The sequence below is a fragment of the Podarcis cretensis genome, assembly GCF_951804945.1.
Source record: "Podarcis cretensis genome assembly, chromosome: 5".
NCBI lineage: Eukaryota > Metazoa > Chordata > Lepidosauria > Squamata > Lacertidae > Podarcis > Podarcis cretensis.
In genome coordinates, this window is record NC_137174.1 from 97,248,687 (window position 1) to 97,267,715 (window position 19,029).

The following is a 19,029-nucleotide window of genomic DNA, read 5'->3' on the forward strand; positions in this document are numbered from 1 at the left end:
AGCCAGCAGGTTCTGCATGCCTGCTCCGAATGATTTGATGCAGCTTGTTCTAGCTGGATGCTATTGCAGCACGGCCTTAATGCAATAGTTCCAAGACCAGGGAGAGGCCCTTTGTCATGAAGAAAGAGCACGGCCTGTTCCCCCACAATCTCCTCACCCTATTATTAAATCATCATATTGATTACAATTTCAACATGAATATTACCTCCTTATCTAATTGCCACCATGCAGTAACAAATGAGGAAGCTGAGGCAGCCTTCACAAAAACTTTCAGGCAGCCTTGAAGATGAAGACAGCTCACTAAGGAAGCAGATGTTTCCAGACCATTCCAAAGGCACAAGCTGATCCTAAAACCGAGGGATAAAGCAGCCAGGGCAATGGTGGGAGTGAGCGGGCTCATTGCCATTGCCATTGTAACTCTCCTGATCGTGCAGTTCCTAAAACTGCAATGGCTGAGTCGGCAGTACCCACCTGGGCCAACCCCCTTTCCCATCATTGGAAGTCTGTGGCGCTTGGACTTGAGTCTCAACCAGGAAACATACACCAAGGTATTTATTTTATGCTGGTATGATTTGCCATATTGTTGAAATGAAACTGATTTAAGATTGCAGAAGCAGAAGGGAAGGGGGTCAGAATACTTTGGCAACTTGTAACGAATAAAGATGGGTTAGAACAGCACACAGGAGCCGACCGAGCGGGCGGCAGGGGTCCCCGAGTGGCCAGTGGGTGTCCATGGGCCAGTTAAACGCCCCCCATGGGCTGCTTGTGGCCCATGGGCCTTAGGTTGTCAACCCCTGGTGTATCACCTTCGCTGTATAAATTGTGGTTTCTTCTGCTTGTAAACCAACTTGTGTAAAGTAATATAGAAAGGCAGTATACAAATTAAAAGTGAAATGAAATGCACAAGAAGGTATGTATTTAGAAGTCTCAAGCAAATAATTGACGATGCTTCTTGTAAATGAGACAGGTTTTTGTTTATGTTTTACTGAGAGAAGAGTACGTCTCCCCACCGTTTTTGCAGCCAGGAAGATGTGGTGTTCATGTGAACCCCCTCCGATATTGTTGTTGTTGTTGTTTTGTTGTTGTTGTTGTTGTTGTTGTTGTTGTTGTTGTTGTTGTTGTTGTTTTGTTGTTGTTGTTGTTGTTATTTCTATGCTGCCCACCTCACTGGGTTGCCCCAGCCACACTTTGGGGCTTTTCCTTGGCGCACAGTTAAAAAAACAAAAACTTTTCACAAATGCAGTCTCTTGCCAGATTTAATTAGCAGCTGTTCATCTTCTTACTCTGAGTTGCTCCCTTACACTCCTGATCCAGTCCAATGATAATTTAAATAAAGTCCTTGGTCAAGGGGCGTAGGCATAATAAAACATTATTAAATTCTTTGTTGAGCATAAATCAAACGCCTCTCCCCTCTTTTGCTCATGCCAGACAGATTAACATAGCTGTGACTACACATGACTCATTCATTTTGCATCGGACTTCAAGAAAGAAAAAGACCATTTAAAAGCACAAAGCGTCTTGTCCTCCCCCTTTCCTTCCTGGCTGTTTTAAGGGTTTTCAAGCTTCTTAGAAATCATTCAAATACCTTCGAAGATCTGAACACAGTCCTTTCAGCAGCTGATTGATTGCAACCCATTATCATACGGCGTTTCAGGAGTGCCTCTTGATTAATGCCAATATTCCAAATTAGTGAGGAACTGATCACAAATCATGCCGGAGATGGAAGTTCATCCATGTCAGGGACACACTTCCCAGGTCTGGCCCATTCTGCCGTTCAAGTTGGCAGATACAAGCTTAAGCAACACCACAGGATGCAGTGAACTCCCCAGAACAACCTGAGGAGCATTGTCAGGAATTTTACCTCATAAATCCTGGTTTTCCCCTGCCCTAATAGCTCCATAGGTGCTGGAGGAGACTCTTGAGAGTCCCCTGGACTGCAAGAAGATCAAACGTATCCATTCTTAAGGAAATCAGCCCTGAGTGCTCACTGGAAGGACAGATCGTGAAGCTGAGGCTCCAATACTTTGGCCACCTCATGAGAAGAGAAGACTCCCTGGAAAAGACCCTGATGTTGGGAAAGATGGAGGGCACAAGGAGAAGGGAGCGACAGAGGATGAGATGGTTGGACAGTGTTCTCGAAGCTAGCAACATGAGTCTGACCAAACTGCAGGAGGCAGTGGAAGACAGGAGTGCCTGGCGTGCTCTGGTCCATGGGGTCACGAAGAGTCGGACACGACTAAACCACTAAACAACAACAACAACAATAGCTCCACACCCCTGGAGGGGAGTAGAACTCAACTGCCATAAATAGTGACATCAACCAGAAACCCCGAGGAAGAACTCCAGAGTGGAATTTTAATGGCGGAGACTGGATATGTACTCTGTGAGTTATTCATGGCCGCAGCTCGTATGCTAGTTGGTAAACAGTGGAAGGAATGGAATGTGACCTTGTCCCATCCAGATAAACACTGTAAAGAACTGAACAAGGGAAGATAGTAATTCATTCTCCCAGCACACCAGGTCTGAAACAACAATGTATATATAGGATGAATAAACCGGCATGGGAAATTTCCACTCTCATTTTGCCTTTTTTGGAATTCTCTGACACCCCTAGTTGAGTGGCCCTCTTTAAACTCTGGACCAAACCACCAATGGCATGAGACCTCCCAGAAAACTCCCCACTGGTGGTAAATAAAAGTCTTCAGTGGGTGTTTAAAGGTTGAAACAGAACGTGACGACTTGAGTGTCTATTTGCAGAACATTCCACAGGACTGGACCAGTGACACTAAGGTCTCGGGTAAGAAGAGGATTTAGCCAACTAGGCCTGTCAATGGAAGCCCTGTGTGAGGAACTACACTTGCAAAATGTGGCTTTCTCCCTCTCTGCATCCCATGCAGCCCCCCCAATTGCTATGGATGGTTGGTAGAACCCCCTAGAACAGCACTGGGGGGGGGAGAAGGGGGATTGTTCCACCTGGCAAGCTGAAATCCTTTGACAGATGGAACAAGTGGAAGAATGCAATGTTGAATTCCACCCTCTATTTTGCACTGACGTCAAATGAGCCTCACCAACTCAGGGGACAACCAACAACATTCCTGCAAATGATCTCAGTGATTCAGCTGGGATTTAAGGGTCCAGGTGGTCCTTAAGATACCCTTAGGTATGGAGAAGGAGGATGCCCCAGCAGTAGCACTGAAGTAAGGTTCATCTACCAGTCCAGTCAGCTTTTGTATGTGTCATGGACTGGTTGGATGCAGAGGAATGGTGGGAGGAACCAGCTAGGGTTGGCGGCTCAGAGTCCAGGGAGCGATGGTGGGATGATGAATGGTCAGAGGGAGAAGTCTGAGAAGAGGAGATGTTGGAAGGTGAAGAGGTAACAGGGCTCAGTGAGCAGGGGGAGTCTGTGGTAGAGAGAAGTCCAGAATCAGAGGCAGAAGCTGAAGGAGGAGAGGCCAAAAGGCAGAGATGTGTCAGCCTGGTGAAGAGTCACGGGTATCTCCCCCCCCCCCTGCTGTGACAAGCTCCCCTCCACCCTTGACTCCCAGAACCAGAAGAGGCATGAAAAGGGCAGAGGAGAGGTTGGCTTCACACAGGAGCAATTTCAGATTGTTTGGAGAAAGCACTGGCGAAGAGGGGACAGACGACTGCAAGGAGCCGAGGACTTTCAGTCTCAACAATTGATTTTCATGGAGTTAAGATCACAGAGAACGAGCTGCTCTGCCCATTAGGCCTGACACTTGGCCAAGTCTGCGGAAATTGTGTTTTTGCTAATACTGTAAAGAGCAAACTCTGAACTGTGTGATTTACTGCCGGTTTGCATTTTGACAGTATGTGGAACGGGAAGGAGGTGCCAACTTGTTGTTCATTTCAGGCAGCAAAGCATATTGGGAGGAAGTTGCTTTTGCTAGAGTTGCCTACAAAGTTGTTTCCAAAAAAGAATTAAATAAATAATTGCAAGAAAAGTTACTTTATTTTATTTGTCTAAATTGCAGATATCAAAGGCTTATGGGAGGATCTTCACCATGTGGGTGGGACACAAACCCATGATTATCCTGAATGGGTTTGATGCTGTGAAAGAGGCGCTGGTCACGCATTCCGAACAGATGACGGGCCGGCCCATGACCCCTTTCGTGATTGAGACAATGAAGGGAAAAGGTAAGTCAACCTCCTTACCGAGTGTTGAGGTTTCTGGGCTCTACCTTGATCAAATGCAACAAAATGCACTCAAATAGGGGGCGGGGAGCATACAGAAAAAAAAAATGTCCATCAAAAATACTAATTGAATTCCCAATACACGCAGGTTCTGCTGTCGATCCGCTCGCCATCTGAAAATTCACTTATCTTAACGTACAAAATTATGACCTCGCTAAACACTCCACAGATTCAGATATCCAAACAGCCAGAGTTTGCCCACTTCCTTACTTCGTTGCTTGCTTATGTTTCGTTAGACCGGACAAATCAATTTTCCCTTTGTATCTCTTTTGCATGTTGGCTGCAGCAATTCCTAGGAACAAACCATGGGGGGGGGGGGAGGAACCAATCAAATCCCCATTTAGAAATGTTCCCATAGGAATCAATAGAAATTGTGGACTCATTATGCGAACACTCGCCTAACAAATGATTTCCAGGGAACGCATTGTGTTTGGTAAGCCGCACCTGCACAACTAGTGGTACCGTTCTTAACCTGAAACTGTTCTTAACCTGAGGTACCACTTTAGCTAATGAGGCCTCCCGCTGCCACCGCGCCTCCAGTGTGCGATTTCTGTTCTCACCCTGAAGCAAAGTTCTTAACCCGAGGTACTGTTTCTGGGTTAGCAAAGTCTGTAACCTGAAGCGTCTGTAACCCGAGGTACCACTGTATACTGAAATGGACAAATCAGAAATGGACAAATCAGTCTATTTCTAGGCCCTCTTGTTTTTGAATACAATGCGGGGATATAGGATGCTATTTTCTAAAAAGTAAAAATATGAGTCCACCTAGCTCAGAATCTGCTACTCCAGAGGACCCCACTGTGGCACCTGCAGGCATTGGGGTACCCATGAGTACCTCCTGTGGCACCCACAAAGGTTCTCAGTAACTGACCCCTTCAAAAATCCACAGTGCATGAGTGGCTTCTGGCAGATATTTGAGTAGCCATGGCAGAATGTGGACGAGCTTCTACATACAAGCGCACACACCATCAAAATTCATACCCAGTGGATCCAAATGGCATCCATCCATACTTCTTCAATAGGAATGAGCTGCACACACCACAAGCATTTCTACTTGGAATTTTAGGCAGTGATATCCCGAAAAATATAAGAGAAATATTTTTATATGCAACAGCCACTGCCCGGTTATTAACTGCATCAAACTGGAAAGGGGGAAAAGTACCAGCAGTAAGGGAATGGCAGAACAAGTTATTAGACTATCCAGAATTGGCTCAATTGACAGATAGATTAAGGGGAAATACAAAACAATCATTCCTGCAAAAATGGGATATGTTCAAGAAATACCTACAAAAATAACATCTATGGCAGCGTTTTAATAACCCTTGTGTAAATTAAATACTACTAAGCAAGGGAAAATGGTATGATATGTTATAAGAAAGTACTAGAAACTATAGTAAGAGTAAGGTAAGAAGTATAAGTACATTCAATGTCGTAAATGTAACTTACATCGGGAAATGACGGGAAGTCTGTTTTCATATAATTTAGTTTATTGGAATTTAGTTTATTGGATTTTTTTACTTTGGTTTATTTTTGTTTAGTTAGAAATTATAAGAAAAGAGCATGTACAAATACAAGTTTGAATCAATATTTAATGGTATAATTATTGAAGGCTGTACATGTACCAAAATTGTGTATGGATGTAAAATAATAATAATAATAATAATAATAATAATAATAATAATAATAATGGGAATGAGCTGCACATATACCTTCCACCTCCCTCCACATTTTGCCCTGCCAGCTATGCATAATGAACACACAACTAGAGTTGGGTCGAGGATGTCGGAAATCAAGCCTTCATCAGGAGAAACTGGCAACTCTCCCAGGCACCTGGCATGATTCCCTGTTGACCTCCCTGGCTGCATTCCCCAGCAAGATCCAGGCTAGGTCGCAATAGGCGATCCTTCTCAGCGTGAGAAGAACACACCCCTCTTTCCTGCCCGCCCCCCCCCCCCCCCCCCGGGCAGGGGAAAGAGATAGACAGAAATGTATTTACATGCCTTTATTTCTGTCTTTGCAGCGTTACAAAAACGTGACTGCTCTCTTCAAGCTCCAGCAGTCTAGTGACAAACACTTCCTGCACTTCCTGGACAGGAACAAACGGAAGAGCTCATATTACACTCTGAGCTAATTCTGGTGCTTCGCACTGTGAATTGACTGTCCCTCTGTTTCCCACGGGCAGTCCCAACATTCCCATCATGTTTACTTTTCAAGCTAGCACTTTGCAGCTGCATTGCATCCATATCGTAACAAAGGATTGTCTGTAGCTCAATTGCACAGCACTTGGATTGCCCATTGAAAATCCTAGTTTCCATCTCTGGCTTCTCCAGGCTGTTGTTGTTGTTGTTTATATCCTGCCTTTTCCTGGACCAGGGCTCAAGGCAGCTCACACAATTTAAAGCAATCCAGATAAAATACCAACAGCTAAAAACATACAAACTTTCCCCCCGTAAGGAATACCGTATACTGTTCTCTGATGCATTTCTTCCCACCCCACTCCAATGCTTCTATAACGTATTGCTGATCTGCTCTAACAGGAGTTCTGTTTGCAACTGGCCACATCTGGAAGCAGCAGAGGCGCTTTAGCCTGACGACCCTGCGGAATTTAGGCATGGGGAAGAAGGGCGTGGAGTACCGCATTCAACAGGAGTCGAACTATCTCCTCGAACTATTTCGAAATGAGGGAGGTCAGAAACACCACCATTATTTAATAATAATAATAATAATAATAATAATAATAATAATAATAATTTATTATTTATACCCCGCCCATCTGGCTGAGTTTCCCCAGCCACTCTGGGCAGCTTCCAATCAAGTATTAAAAACAATACAGCATTAAATATTAAAAACATTATGTGCAGTTTCAAGCTTGTGAATTGACCAGCACTTCTGGTCGGGGCTAACAATGCAGAAATGGAAGGTTTAACTGCCCAATGCATTTACAGGATCAGTTTCTTCTAGTGTGACTATTTAAGCTTCTAGGCCTCGTGGGTGTAAGACTGAAAAGCATAGGCATGCCTAGGATGTGTCTGTTGAAGCTTTGGAATTTACGCAGCTCATAAATGCTTTAGTTGAGATTCCTGCATCTGCAGTGACCTTCAGGGCCCCTTCCAATTCTACAGTTCTATGATCCAGGAAACCACATATTTAAAAATGTGATGATCTGCAAGTCTATGGAGACTGCCCTTTCCCTCTCCCCTCCAGAATCACCCACAATGCAGGAGGGCACCCTCCCTGGCTCCTTTGGAACCAACAACTAAAAAACAGAGCACAGCCTCTTTAAATGCAACAGCTTCCTTCCAAGAGGGCAGAGCTAGAGGCAATTGCTTGGCTGCAGGACCCTTTAGGGCCCCACTTGACTGCCAGCTGCTGCTGAAGCAACATTATTGCCTGCTCCTTGCATAGAGCCTTTGGCGTTGACTCCAATGGGAGCCGACTGGAGGAGGAGTTCTGAACTCCTGCCCTGATTCTTGGCAGGGCTCCAGGGTTGAGACTGATTTTGTGCAGTGTTTCACTGATGTGTTTATTTGCTCTTGCACCCTGGAAAAACACCACACAAAAAAAACCTTGGTGCAATCCTACCTAACTTGCCCCGAGGGATTTAGTCTGGATCTTGTGCAGGATCGTCTGCAAAGAGAAGGCCACTTTTGGGTTCAGTCTCACTCTCCTAGCATGCGGCAAGGAACAGTCTGTGAGGAGGAGGAGATGCTTCTACATGCAGGAAGTGACTCCATCTCCCATCACCCTGAGCAAGTATGAACCAAGGCCAGGAATGATGGGAGTTGTAGTACAATAACATGTGGCAGGCCAAAAGTTTCCCAGCACTGAGTCAGGCAGAATCATACATTGAAAGAATGAAATGAAAGACAAGCACAAAAGCAATAATGAATGCAGCCACTTTTTGTAGCAGACCCAGCCCTCCCCCTCCTACTAGATTTGCTCCTGGCCTCTCAGGTGAAAACGTTTGGCTTCATATTAGGCAGGTCTAAATGTTGGTCTGAATGTTAAATGATGACAGTTTATCACACCTGCCCTTTCAGGGAAGCCCATGAACCCTGCTCTTGCCATCTTCCCTGCGGTCTCCAATGTGATCTCGTCCGTGGTGTTTGGGCATCGCTTCTCCTACGACGACGAGGTCTTCCAAGATATGGTCAAGGCTGTCGATTTCATGTTCCATTTTTTGCCCAGCCCGTTTCGAATTGTGCGTGTTCCGAAAGATTTTGAAAAACAAAATTAAGTGAATGTCCTGTGTCAGAAGGGTAGCTGGGTTATTGCATCGGTCTGTCTTGAGAGGCAACGGAGTATGCCTCTTGGGGTTAAGTCAAACCGTTGCGTTAGAGGCACTGAAGTGACTTCTCTGGGATGCTAGCCTGAGCAGTGTGTCTGGAAGTCCTGGGCTGGCCAGGGGACAAGACTCCGCTCTTGTCCTCACTGAGGTGGTCCAAAGGAAAGCAGAGCAAGGTGTTTGGCACCATCTTGGCTGCAGGAATTGCCAGAAGGAGGTGTACAAAGTGCCATCCAAGTGTCTTAGGGATGCCACTCTGGATTTGTGTAGGGTTTACTCCTTAGTTTTTTCTTCTCCCAAAAGTATCCTGCAAGGTTTTGAACTAGGGCCTCAAAGACCAGGATTCAGCCTCAAAATTCATTGGGCAACATTTAGCTAGACACAGTCTCTTAGCCTAACCCAGGCATAGGCAAACTTGGCCCTCCAGATGTTTTTTTGGCCTACAACTCTCATGAACCCTAGCTATCAGGACCAGTAGTCAGGGATGATGGGAACTGTAGTCCCAATCTGGAGGGCCGAGTGTGCCTATGCCTGGCCTAACCTAACTCGCATGGTTGTTGTGAGGATGAAAAGGGAAAGGGGTGAACCTAAGAAGAGTCCTGCTGGATCAGGCAGGCCAAAGGTCCCTCTAGTCCAGCATCCTTTCTGTGTGCACAAGAGCGCTCTCCGCTGCTGTGGCTTCCAGCACCTGCCATTTCAGAAGCATCACAGCCTCCAACAGTGAAGACAGATCTGACTAGCAGCCATGGGTAGTTTTATGTGATGCTACGTCGTCTTGGCATCCCTCATTAAAATGTTGGTGCTTCAAAGACAATGTCAGGCCCATAATTCTCTCTCTCTCTTTTTTTTGTAACTGTTTTTATTTTTTCACTTTCTGATACACAAAGAGCGATAATAACAACCATAAAGCGAGGAAGAGAGACGATAAAAGCAAGAAAGGAAAAGAAAGCGAGGATCTGAGGAGAGACGGGGAGAAGTAGTAGTCCAAAAACAGCAATGTAGTTTCAGACAATTATCCCTCATAAGCATATTACCCAAGGACCCTTTATTTATTTATTTATTTATTTATTTATTTATTTATTTATCCGTTAGCTTTAATAGCCTGAAGGAATAACCGGCCCTTCCATATACAAGATCCTTTTTGTGAGCCATAATTACACACTCACGAAAGCAGCCTTTGCTTACCCCCCCCCCCACATGCCCCACAACTGTCCCAGAAAAAATGGGACATCCCGTTTTCTCACGTGAGGGCAGGGCAGCCATTTTGGGTGTCACGATCTCGCGCAATTTTGCTCCGAGCTCTCACCCCGAAAAGTGGCCCGATCTCAGTGTGGTGCCCCAAAAAGGCATGCTTTGGCACACCGTGCAAGCATAGCTCTGGGGAAAGTGCATTTTTGGGGCTCTGTGATCTCACGTGGGTCCAGTGACTCGCGCAGGAGTACGGGCGGGAAGACATGCGTTCTGGCTTTGGGACTCAAAATATTGGAGGGTATGCCCGCATGCCCTTCAAAGAGCTACGATTAACGCGGCGAGGGCAGATAACCAAGCGTCTCCTCTTTCCCTCCATCTTCAGGCATATGATCTTTTTCCTGGGCTGATGCGCCATTTGCCGGGACCTCACCAGAAGGCCTTTGAATGCTTGGCGAAAGGGCATGCAGTTATAAGGGACGAGATCAGAAGCCACGAGAAGACCAGGGACCCAATTGACCCGCAGGATTTAATTGACTACTATCTGAATCAGATTGAAAAGGTAAGGGGCTGCCTTCTGTGCAGGTGGAGCTCATCTGAAGAGATGGTGGAAATGCTGGTAAATCGTAGAATCGAAGAGTTGGAAGGGACCCTGAGGGTCAGCTGGTCCACCCTCTGCAATGTAAGAAATGCAGCTAAACCATCTATGAAAGATGGCTATCCAACCTTTGCTTAAAAGCCTCCAAAGAAGGAGGGTCCACAACCTCCTAAAGGAGACATTTCCACTGTCAAACAGATCATTTAACACTAAAAAAGAGTTAAGCTGTGGTTCTGATAACCATAGCCATATGACGTTCTTTTTTTAATGTTAATGATGTGTTATTAAAATGTGGCACCAGAGGGTTCTGCAGAGCAACTAGCTATCATAAACTCAACGTTTTCTAATATTGTTCTAGCAACGTTTTTAAAGGTGAGTGTAGATCCAGCCTTACTGACAGGAAGTTCTTCCTGATGCTTAGTCGGAATCGCCTTTCTTGTAACTTGAAGCCATTGGTCCGAGTCCTACACTCTGAAGCAGGGAAAAACAAGCCTGTGACAGCCCCTAAAACATTTGAAGATGGCTATCATATCTCTTCTCAATCTCCTCTTTTCCATACTCAGTTCCTTCAACTGCTCTTCATAAGGCTTGGCTCCTAGATCCTTTTCCAGCTGCACTGGCTCCCAATGGAGTACAGGGTCAGATTTAAGGTGCTGGTTTTGACCTTTAAAGCCCTTCATGGCCTAGGACCCACGGAGGACCTTAAGGTCCATACACCCTAGAGGTCCCGGGCCCTAAGGAAGTCAGATTAGCCTCAACCAGATTAGGGTCTTTTCAACACTGGCTCCAGCCTGGTGGAACGCTCTGTCTCATGAGACCAGGGCCCAGCGGGATCTGATTTCTTTCTGCAGGGCCTGTAAGACAGAGTTGTTCCACCTGGCCTTTGGCTTGGAACCAGTCTGATCCCCTCCCTCTCTTTCTTTTTCCTTTTCCTTTCTCCTCCTGTGATGGAACTCCTATTTGGGGACTTCCCTGGCTTTTTTCTGGCCCATGTAGGACCAGTCTGGAAAGTTAGCCTTGTAGAAGACTTGACGTTTTCATCCCCAAAAAAGTTTTCGATTTGAGTTTCCATTGAAATGAGGCTGTATTTTAATGTTTTAATGTTGTATTTTAATCTTGTTTTTAAGTTGTATTTCAATCAATTTGTTTTTATATCAGGTGTTAGCCACCCTCAGCCTGGTCTTGGCTGGGGAGGGCAGGGTATAAATAATTTTTATCATCATCATCATCATCATCATCATCATCATCAGCTTAGTTGCCCTCCTCTGCACACTTTCCAGGCCATCTCACATAGTCATGGCTTTTCTCAAAGAATTCTGGGGGCTGCATTTTGTTAAGGGTCCTGAGAGTTGTCTCTGGCCCCACCTACCATGGTCCTTCAGAAGGTGGCCTAGACGGGAAGTCGGTCCACAGGCTGAAATGTTCCCCCACTCCTGCTCTGCTCTCTGCCCACCTGCCATTTGTTTCACACTGTATTGTGGCATAGTTCAGAATGCTGCCCTATCCAGGGGCCACACAAAGAACGGAACGCCACTGAACCCTTTAACCTTACTATCACCTTTTGGGCACCAACAGAGCAAAGACGACCCCAACAGCACCTTTGACGAGGAAAACATGATCCACGTCATCACCGACTTCTTTGCAGCGGGGACCGAGACGACCTCCGTCACGCTTCTCTGGGCTCTCCTCTACATGCTAGCCTTTCAAGACATCCAAGGTGAGGCCTCCGTAACAAGTCCAGATACGTTTTATAGGTAGAAAGCATCGTGTGGGAAGATTGGCACGAGCACATGCGCAAGCTGGCTAAACAGGCGGGGGCGGGGGAGGACTTTGCAGCCTCTTTCACTGAAGCAAAGAGTTGGTTTTGAAAGCTGGTTGCTGTGCACCTAACTCGCCAGCACATATACCACCTCCACCTTTTCTCTTAACGTTTTATACACACACACACACACACACACACACAATTTTAATAAAATTTTCTAATTTGCATTTCAAAATATTCATTTAAACAACCTTAAATCAATGGCTTCCCTTCTTCTCTCCGTGGTTCATTTTGCTTACAAGTTCATTTTGTAAACCATGGTTATATCCATCGAAACCTATTGACACTGTTGAATTTATCTTAATGCTACCAGTGTTTTTAAATGAACACAATTTTCACCCATATATTCAGTAAACATCTTCCAGTCTTCTTCAAATGTATATTCTTCTTGTTCACTTATTCTATATGTTAAATCTGCAAGTTGCGCGTATTCCATCAGTTTAAGTTGCCATTCTTCTTTGGTTGGGACCTCGCTCGTTTTCCATTTGGGGACTAACAAGACACAGGCTGCAGTAGTAGCATATATAAATAGTCTTTTTTGACACTTGGGAATTTCCCTCTGAACTATCAACATTAGTTTATCCTTAACATACTAACCCAATTGTTCAGTGTGTGTGAACTGCAAGCCTGGGGCTGGATGTGGCTCTGCAGGTAATGCTACCTGGCCTTCAGAACTCTCCCCTGGTCACAGCACTCACAGCTTCCATTTCATAGCACAAATACTGTATTTTTGCATCTATAAGACAATATTTTTTCCTTAGTAATAATAGGCAAAAATTGTGGGTCGTCTAATACACGGATAGCAGAGGGGGGACGGGTGATTGGTGGCAACAGCCAACAGGAGATTGGCAGTGGCATTTGGGCTTGTGATTGGTTGCTTTGGCAAGACCTGCTGCTGATTGGCTGCTGCTGCTGCAACTGGGCTGGCTATTATGGCTGCGGCGATGCGTGCCTGCAATTGGCTGTGGTTGCGTCGAGTGTGCAGGTGGGCTTTTGGCAACAAGCATGCAGATGATTGGTGGCTGCGGCTATGGGTGCGATTTTCATTGGCAGGCAGAACTCTGGGCAATCTCCCCCCCAAATAGTTTTGTTGCGGTCCAAAAAAATAGGGGTCGTCTTATACATGCGGGCGTATTATACACGGAAAAATACAGTCTTTTTGCCTGGCTGAGATGTGCTCCTGAACTCTGATCGCTGGCAAAGCCTGACTGGGGCTGTGGCGGGGGCGACCCCAGACATGTGATTCTGCGGGTGTGAGAGGACACAACCAGGTGCCCCCACTGCAGGCACCCTGCGGGGAGGCAAGCTGCCCCAGGGCCGGATCTTTGGGGCTGGGACGGGCCCCATACTGCACCTGCCCAAGTTGCCAGCCCTTTCCCCCACCTGCACAGACATTTCATTTGACGCGACACTGCCACTGACCTCTGACGCCGCTCCCAGGTGCCTTGCAAGGAGGCAAGCTCCTAGAGAGAGAGGAGAGCATGGCTCTGCATTGGCCATCCAGGCTCCCCCCCCCACCTCACCGGAACTAGGCAGGACCTCGTTGCACCACCTGCCTGCCCAGCACCCATGCAGGGGGGGAGCCCAAACTGGCTGATGTAGAGCCATGCTCTTCTGTCTCTGTAGGAGGAGGCCCCGGTGTAGCTTGCACCCTCTCAGAATCCAGTGGCATTGATTGGCACTGGAGGGCTCTGTTCACCCTCCGCACCCCATCCCCGACGTGCGCATGTGTGCCTGCTCTGGGCATGCATGCACATGCCCTGCGCATCAGAAACTCACCCTACGCCACCGACTGATCATGCTTCTTCCTTGCCTGGATAGAAGACGGAGAGGCGTTAGGGGATGTGTGCAGAAACTAGCCTGCTGCACAAAAGTGAAATTTTCCATCATTGCTCTATGCACTTTTGCTTCTGCCCCCCCCCCCTGGCTAGGATATGGCCCCCAAAAAGTTTCACGGAAGGCAGTGTGATCTTTGGGGTTTCCTAGTCCTGACATGGATCAAATATAAATTTATCCAAAGGACTGCCAGAGGTTCCTCCGCTAATCTGATATGACATGGTGATTTGTATGCATACGTGTGTATATTTCACCAGAAAAAGTCCGGGAGGAGCTACATGCCGTCCTGGATCCTTCCAAAGAGGTCTGTTATGAGGATCGGAAGAGGTTGCCGTACACCAATGCCGTCATTCATGAGGTCCAGCGCCTCTGCAATGTCCTGCTGGTTGGGTCCTTCAGAGAATGCACAACAGACATAACCCTGCAAGGCTATCGTCTTAAAAAGGTATACCGATTCTCCTCCTTCTGTTATACCTGTTAAATTCCCATGGAACGCGGGGAACCACCTTATATTAAGTCAGGCCATCTGGAGGGCCACAGGTTCCCAGCTCTGTTTCAGAGTGGCCTTAGCACTAAGTAGACCCATTGAAATTTACAGCCCTAACTTGGTCGTGTTCATTAATTTCAGCAGCTAAGTGAGCAAAACCTCAGTAAAATACCACCCAACGTATTTGAGTTATGCAAATATTCAATTCAATTCAATTCAAAATCCTTTATTAGGCATAGCACACCACACATTAACAAACAAACATCATATACAGACTGTATAAGATACGGGCTCAGCGAACACATTTTATCCCATTCCTATTCTTAACTCCCAGAAATAAATCGATGTACATAAATGATATAATACAACACAGCAACATCACCTACCATTAAAAACCACTAAATCTCTTTATCATGCAAATATCATACAGAAGTTCCGTGGTACCTTGGTTGTTGAATGGCTTGGCTCCCAAACAAATCAACTCCTAAATGCCGCAAACCCGGAAGTGAGTGTTACGGTTTGCGAACGTTTTTAGGAAGCTGAACATCTGACGCGGCTTCCGATCGAGTGAAGGAAGCTCCTGAAGCCAAGCGGAAGCAGCGCCTTGGTTTTTGAGTGGTTTTGGGAGTCAAACGGACCCCAGAATGGATTAAGTTCAACAAGTAAGGTACCACTGTACTTAAGATTCCATTCCCACTATGATTTCTTATCATCTGTCCAGCAGGAGGAAATATGCACCCCTTTCTCTTGACACCCACAGCCGCAAGAGAGGGGAGGAAATCACCGAAAGCAGATCTGTCCAGGAGCTTACTTTGATCTGTCCATATGTGGATCCATTGGAACTGAGGAGTTGATTATAATCATTACTTAATGGTTTTGCAGGGCACCGTCATCATCCCCGATGTAGCTTCTGTCTTGTATGACCCTGACCACTGGGAGACGCCTCATCAGTTCAACCCCAATCACTTCCTGGACAAAGATGGAAAATTCTTCTGCAAGGAAGCCTTCATGCCCTTTGCAGTAGGTAAGTGTGCCCTCTCTCCCACCCCAGCCCAGAAAAATGCCCGCAGATGCCCCACAATGTATGTTGCATTGTGTGTGTGTCATTCAATGGCTGTGTGAGCCTTATGGAATAGTGTCACCTTTTCCTGGTCAGCAAGGAATACGCAAGACTGACTAACTAACCTGGATCTCAATGTTCCTCCCCATGCAGGGCATCGCATTTGTGTGGGTGAGCGCCTTGCGCGGACCGAACTCTTCATTGTCTTCACCAAACTTCTGCGGGTTTTTAAATTACAGCTTCCAGAAGGAGTGAAGAGCGTCAGCATCAAGCCTATAACCGGAGGATTGGCCATGGTGCCACAACCCTATAAGCTCTGTGCTGTTCCTTACTAAGTTCCAGAGGGGAAGGGGGGCTATTTCTGCACACAGAGAGGAGGTGGGTGGGCTGTGCAGAGATGGGCTTCCTGACAGCTGAATTGCCCCTTTCATATCTACATGTTTTAAACTGGTTTTAGAATATTTAAATGTTGCTACTGATGGTTATGTTTCTGCTGCCCAGAACTCCTCTGGGAGACGGAAAGCCACTTTTGAGGAGGTGGGGTTGCGGGCGTCACAGCCCAGCCCCCATGCGATTGGGGGGATTCCCAGCCGCGTCACCCCCTGGCCAGCCAATCGGCTGGCTCTGGGGGTGTGGCCTGCCCTATTTAAGGCAGGACGTGCCCGGGGATCTCGCTCTTTGCCGCTCCTCAGCTGTTTGGTTTTCCCACCCTCCCGCCCTATAGGTTTTGCCTTTGACCTTGCTATGGACCTTGGTTGGTCTCCATTGAGGGACCTGGTAGGAATTTTTCCACTTGGCAAATTGGCATCAGCCACTTGGTTTTCACCTACCTCGTAGCAAATCGTCACAACTTTTTGGCTATTGGTGGTTAGGCATTGGTATAATTCTGTAGTTGGAAGAGGGGAGGAAGCGCCACCACCTGCCCCACATATTGAAGGGTAGTCTGGTAAAGGATTCTGGGGGGCGTGGCCCTGCCCGAAGCCTAGGGAGGTGAGGGCCTAAGGTACGCCCCCTATTGGTGACCCTGGGGGAGCTCCTATTTGATGTGCATCAGCAGGACTCCCTCTAAGACAGTAAGACAGAACTATTCCACCTGGCTTTCAATTTGAACCTGGCCTGATCTTTCGTTCCCCTTCCTCCCTCCCCCTCCCCATTTTGTGAAGATTGCCCGCTCTGGGATCCCACAGCTGGTTCTTCCCTGGTCTCCTCGCTGGCCCAAGTGGGACTAATTTAGCCAGCTAGCCCTGGTGATCATCTAATGTCTATTGGATGGATTTTCCCCCTAAATTGATTTTTGATTTTATTGTTATATACGCTTTATACCGTATTTTATGCTGTTTTCTTGGTGCAGTGGTACCTCAGGTTAAGTACTTAATTCGTTCCGGAGGTCCGTACTTAACCTGAAACTGTTCTTAACCTGAAGCACCACTTTAGCTAATGGGGCCTCCTGCTGCTGCCGCACCGCTGGAGCACCATTTCTGTTCTCATCCTGAAGCAAAGTTCTTAACCTGAAGCACTATTTCTGGGTTAGTGGAGTCTGTAACCTGAAGCGTATGTAACCTGTGTAGCATCAATTAAATGTTTTAAATTTGTTGTTAGTCGCCCTGAGCCCAGTTTCCTGAACCAGGAAGGGCAGGGTATAAATAAAAATGTATTATTATTATTATTTATTATAATGGTGGTTAACCCTTCCTGGACTTCAAGCGGATGGGCTGAATTTGGATATAGTCGGTTAGGACCAATGCCTAAGCCAATACCGCTCATCACCTGTAACCAATAAAGTTGTGGCCTTTTTTAGCCCATTAGCCTTAATAATTGTGTCATGTGTCATTATTTCCACTGGGGGGGGGGGCGGAAACTTGCCACGCAATGTATTATAAATTGAATAAAGAAACAAATATTCCTAATTTCATCCAGGTGGGTATTCTTTTACCCAAGGACCCCCATTAATAGGTTCACATACCCATTTGTGACATTCCTATAATAATATGTGTTCAGTTTCTGTTAATTGATCCTCATGAAAACTTACAGATTCTGGCTTCACACAATTAACTCAAGGCAGTGTCAATTTACTCTTGGCAGAAAGCCAAGGTCTGCTTGACCTAGAAACTACTCACTCCGATTGGTTAACGACCAGCACTCAACTCTGTTATCTAGGACTGCTAGCACAGTTTAGGGTTAGGTGGGTTAGGAGTAGGAGTGCTGTGTATGGTTAAGAGAGAGAGAGAGAGAAAAAAGAAAGGAATTATTTTACTTTGTTTTGTATGCAGAAACTCTGCTGGTTTCTTTTCCTTTTAATAAATCCTGTAAATAGTTATTCTGAGTCTAGCTGACTAGTCATTTCCACCTCGACTAGCTTCTTCGCTGTGCAGGAAAACTCTTCTACGTTTGGGCTAAAGCCATTAGAGCTGTGCCTGACACTTCAAAGTTCCTTGCCCCCGAATGACTTATCATAGGCCCCATCTGCATTACATTTTTTAAAGCAGTATTGCACTGTCAGGGACAGGCTAGATGTGGAGGAATGGTGGAGGACACCTGGCCAAGGGCCCCCCAGAGAAACCACAGAGGGATTTGGATCCTGGCTCCTGGTGGTGGGAAACCGGACACACCCCAGAGGAGGGGAGGAGCTGGGAAGTACTGGAGGCTGGGAGTGAGGAGGAGGGTGATGATGAAGAAGAAGAAACAGGCAGGTGCCCCAGCACCATAGCTGTCAACTTTCAGATTTGAAAATAAGGGATCAGCAGCCTCAAAAATAAGGGATCAGCAGCCAAAATAAGGGATCAGCAGCCTCACCTGTCCCAGGCACTTCTGTCTTCCACTGCCTCCCACAGTTTGGTCAAACTCATGCTGGTAGCTTCGAGAACACTGTCCAACCATCTCATCCTCATGGTTCAATGTTACTAGTGAGCAAAGTTACCCAGTCAGGATTTGAATCTTGGTCTTAACTTTTGGGGTTAAGTTTCTATTTAGCTGTCCATTAATACTGACAAACCGTATCTCCCATTCATCTCTCAGATCCCCTTGTAAATCTAAAGTACTGACCTCACCACATCCTGCGGTAAAAAAATTCCCCAAGTTGATTACACGTTGTGTGACGTAAGTGTGTGAAGCTACAGCATTCCTACTATCAGCTTAAGTGACACATTCTCTCTCTCTCTCTCTCTCTCTCTCTCTCTCTCTCTCTCTCTCACACACACACACACACACACACACAGTACAGCCCCTCCAAGCCAAAGGCCCAAAGGCAGAAAGCCCAGCCAGCAGCCAAATGAAGCCTCAAGTGGTGGTTCCCACAGCACAGCAATCCAGCAAAGGGATACAGCAGCAAGGAAAACCACACCGTCACCTCTCCGCTGGGAAGCGCTGAGCAAAGGCGAGTCCCCAGGCAAAGGCGACCAACCCAGGCAACACGGCTGATTTGATCAGCACAAGGCATGCAAGCTCCGCCCCCCAGTCGTTCTTAGACTCCTTATTGGATGAGCAACGCAGCCAAGCAACCCAGTTGGAGCCTCCCTCCTTCCGGGCTGGCAGGGAGGGAGGG

General features: G+C 46.6%; 1 protein-coding gene across 2 annotated transcripts; it reads left to right on the top strand.

Moving 5' to 3' along the window:
* Positions 1 to 226: 226 nt before the first annotated feature.
* Positions 227 to 17,303, top strand: LOC307217053 (cytochrome P450 2J2-like). Of its 2 annotated transcripts, none has more exons than XM_079978067.1 (9): positions 227 to 548; positions 3,993 to 4,155; positions 6,750 to 6,899; positions 8,253 to 8,413; positions 10,071 to 10,247; positions 11,859 to 12,000; positions 14,199 to 14,386; positions 15,311 to 15,452; positions 15,642 to 17,303. In XM_079978067.1, exons 1-9 carry the CDS (start codon positions 378 to 380, stop codon positions 15,821 to 15,823), a joined length of 1,476 nt encoding a protein of 491 aa, XP_079834193.1. In that variant the 5' UTR covers positions 227 to 377; the 3' UTR covers positions 15,824 to 17,303. The 2 variants fall into 2 exon arrangements, with proteins under 2 accessions (XP_079834193.1, XP_079834194.1); XM_079978068.1 differs by lacking the exon at positions 227 to 548 and adding an exon at positions 3,294 to 3,373.
* The last annotated feature ends 1,726 nt before the right edge of the window (positions 17,304 to 19,029 follow it).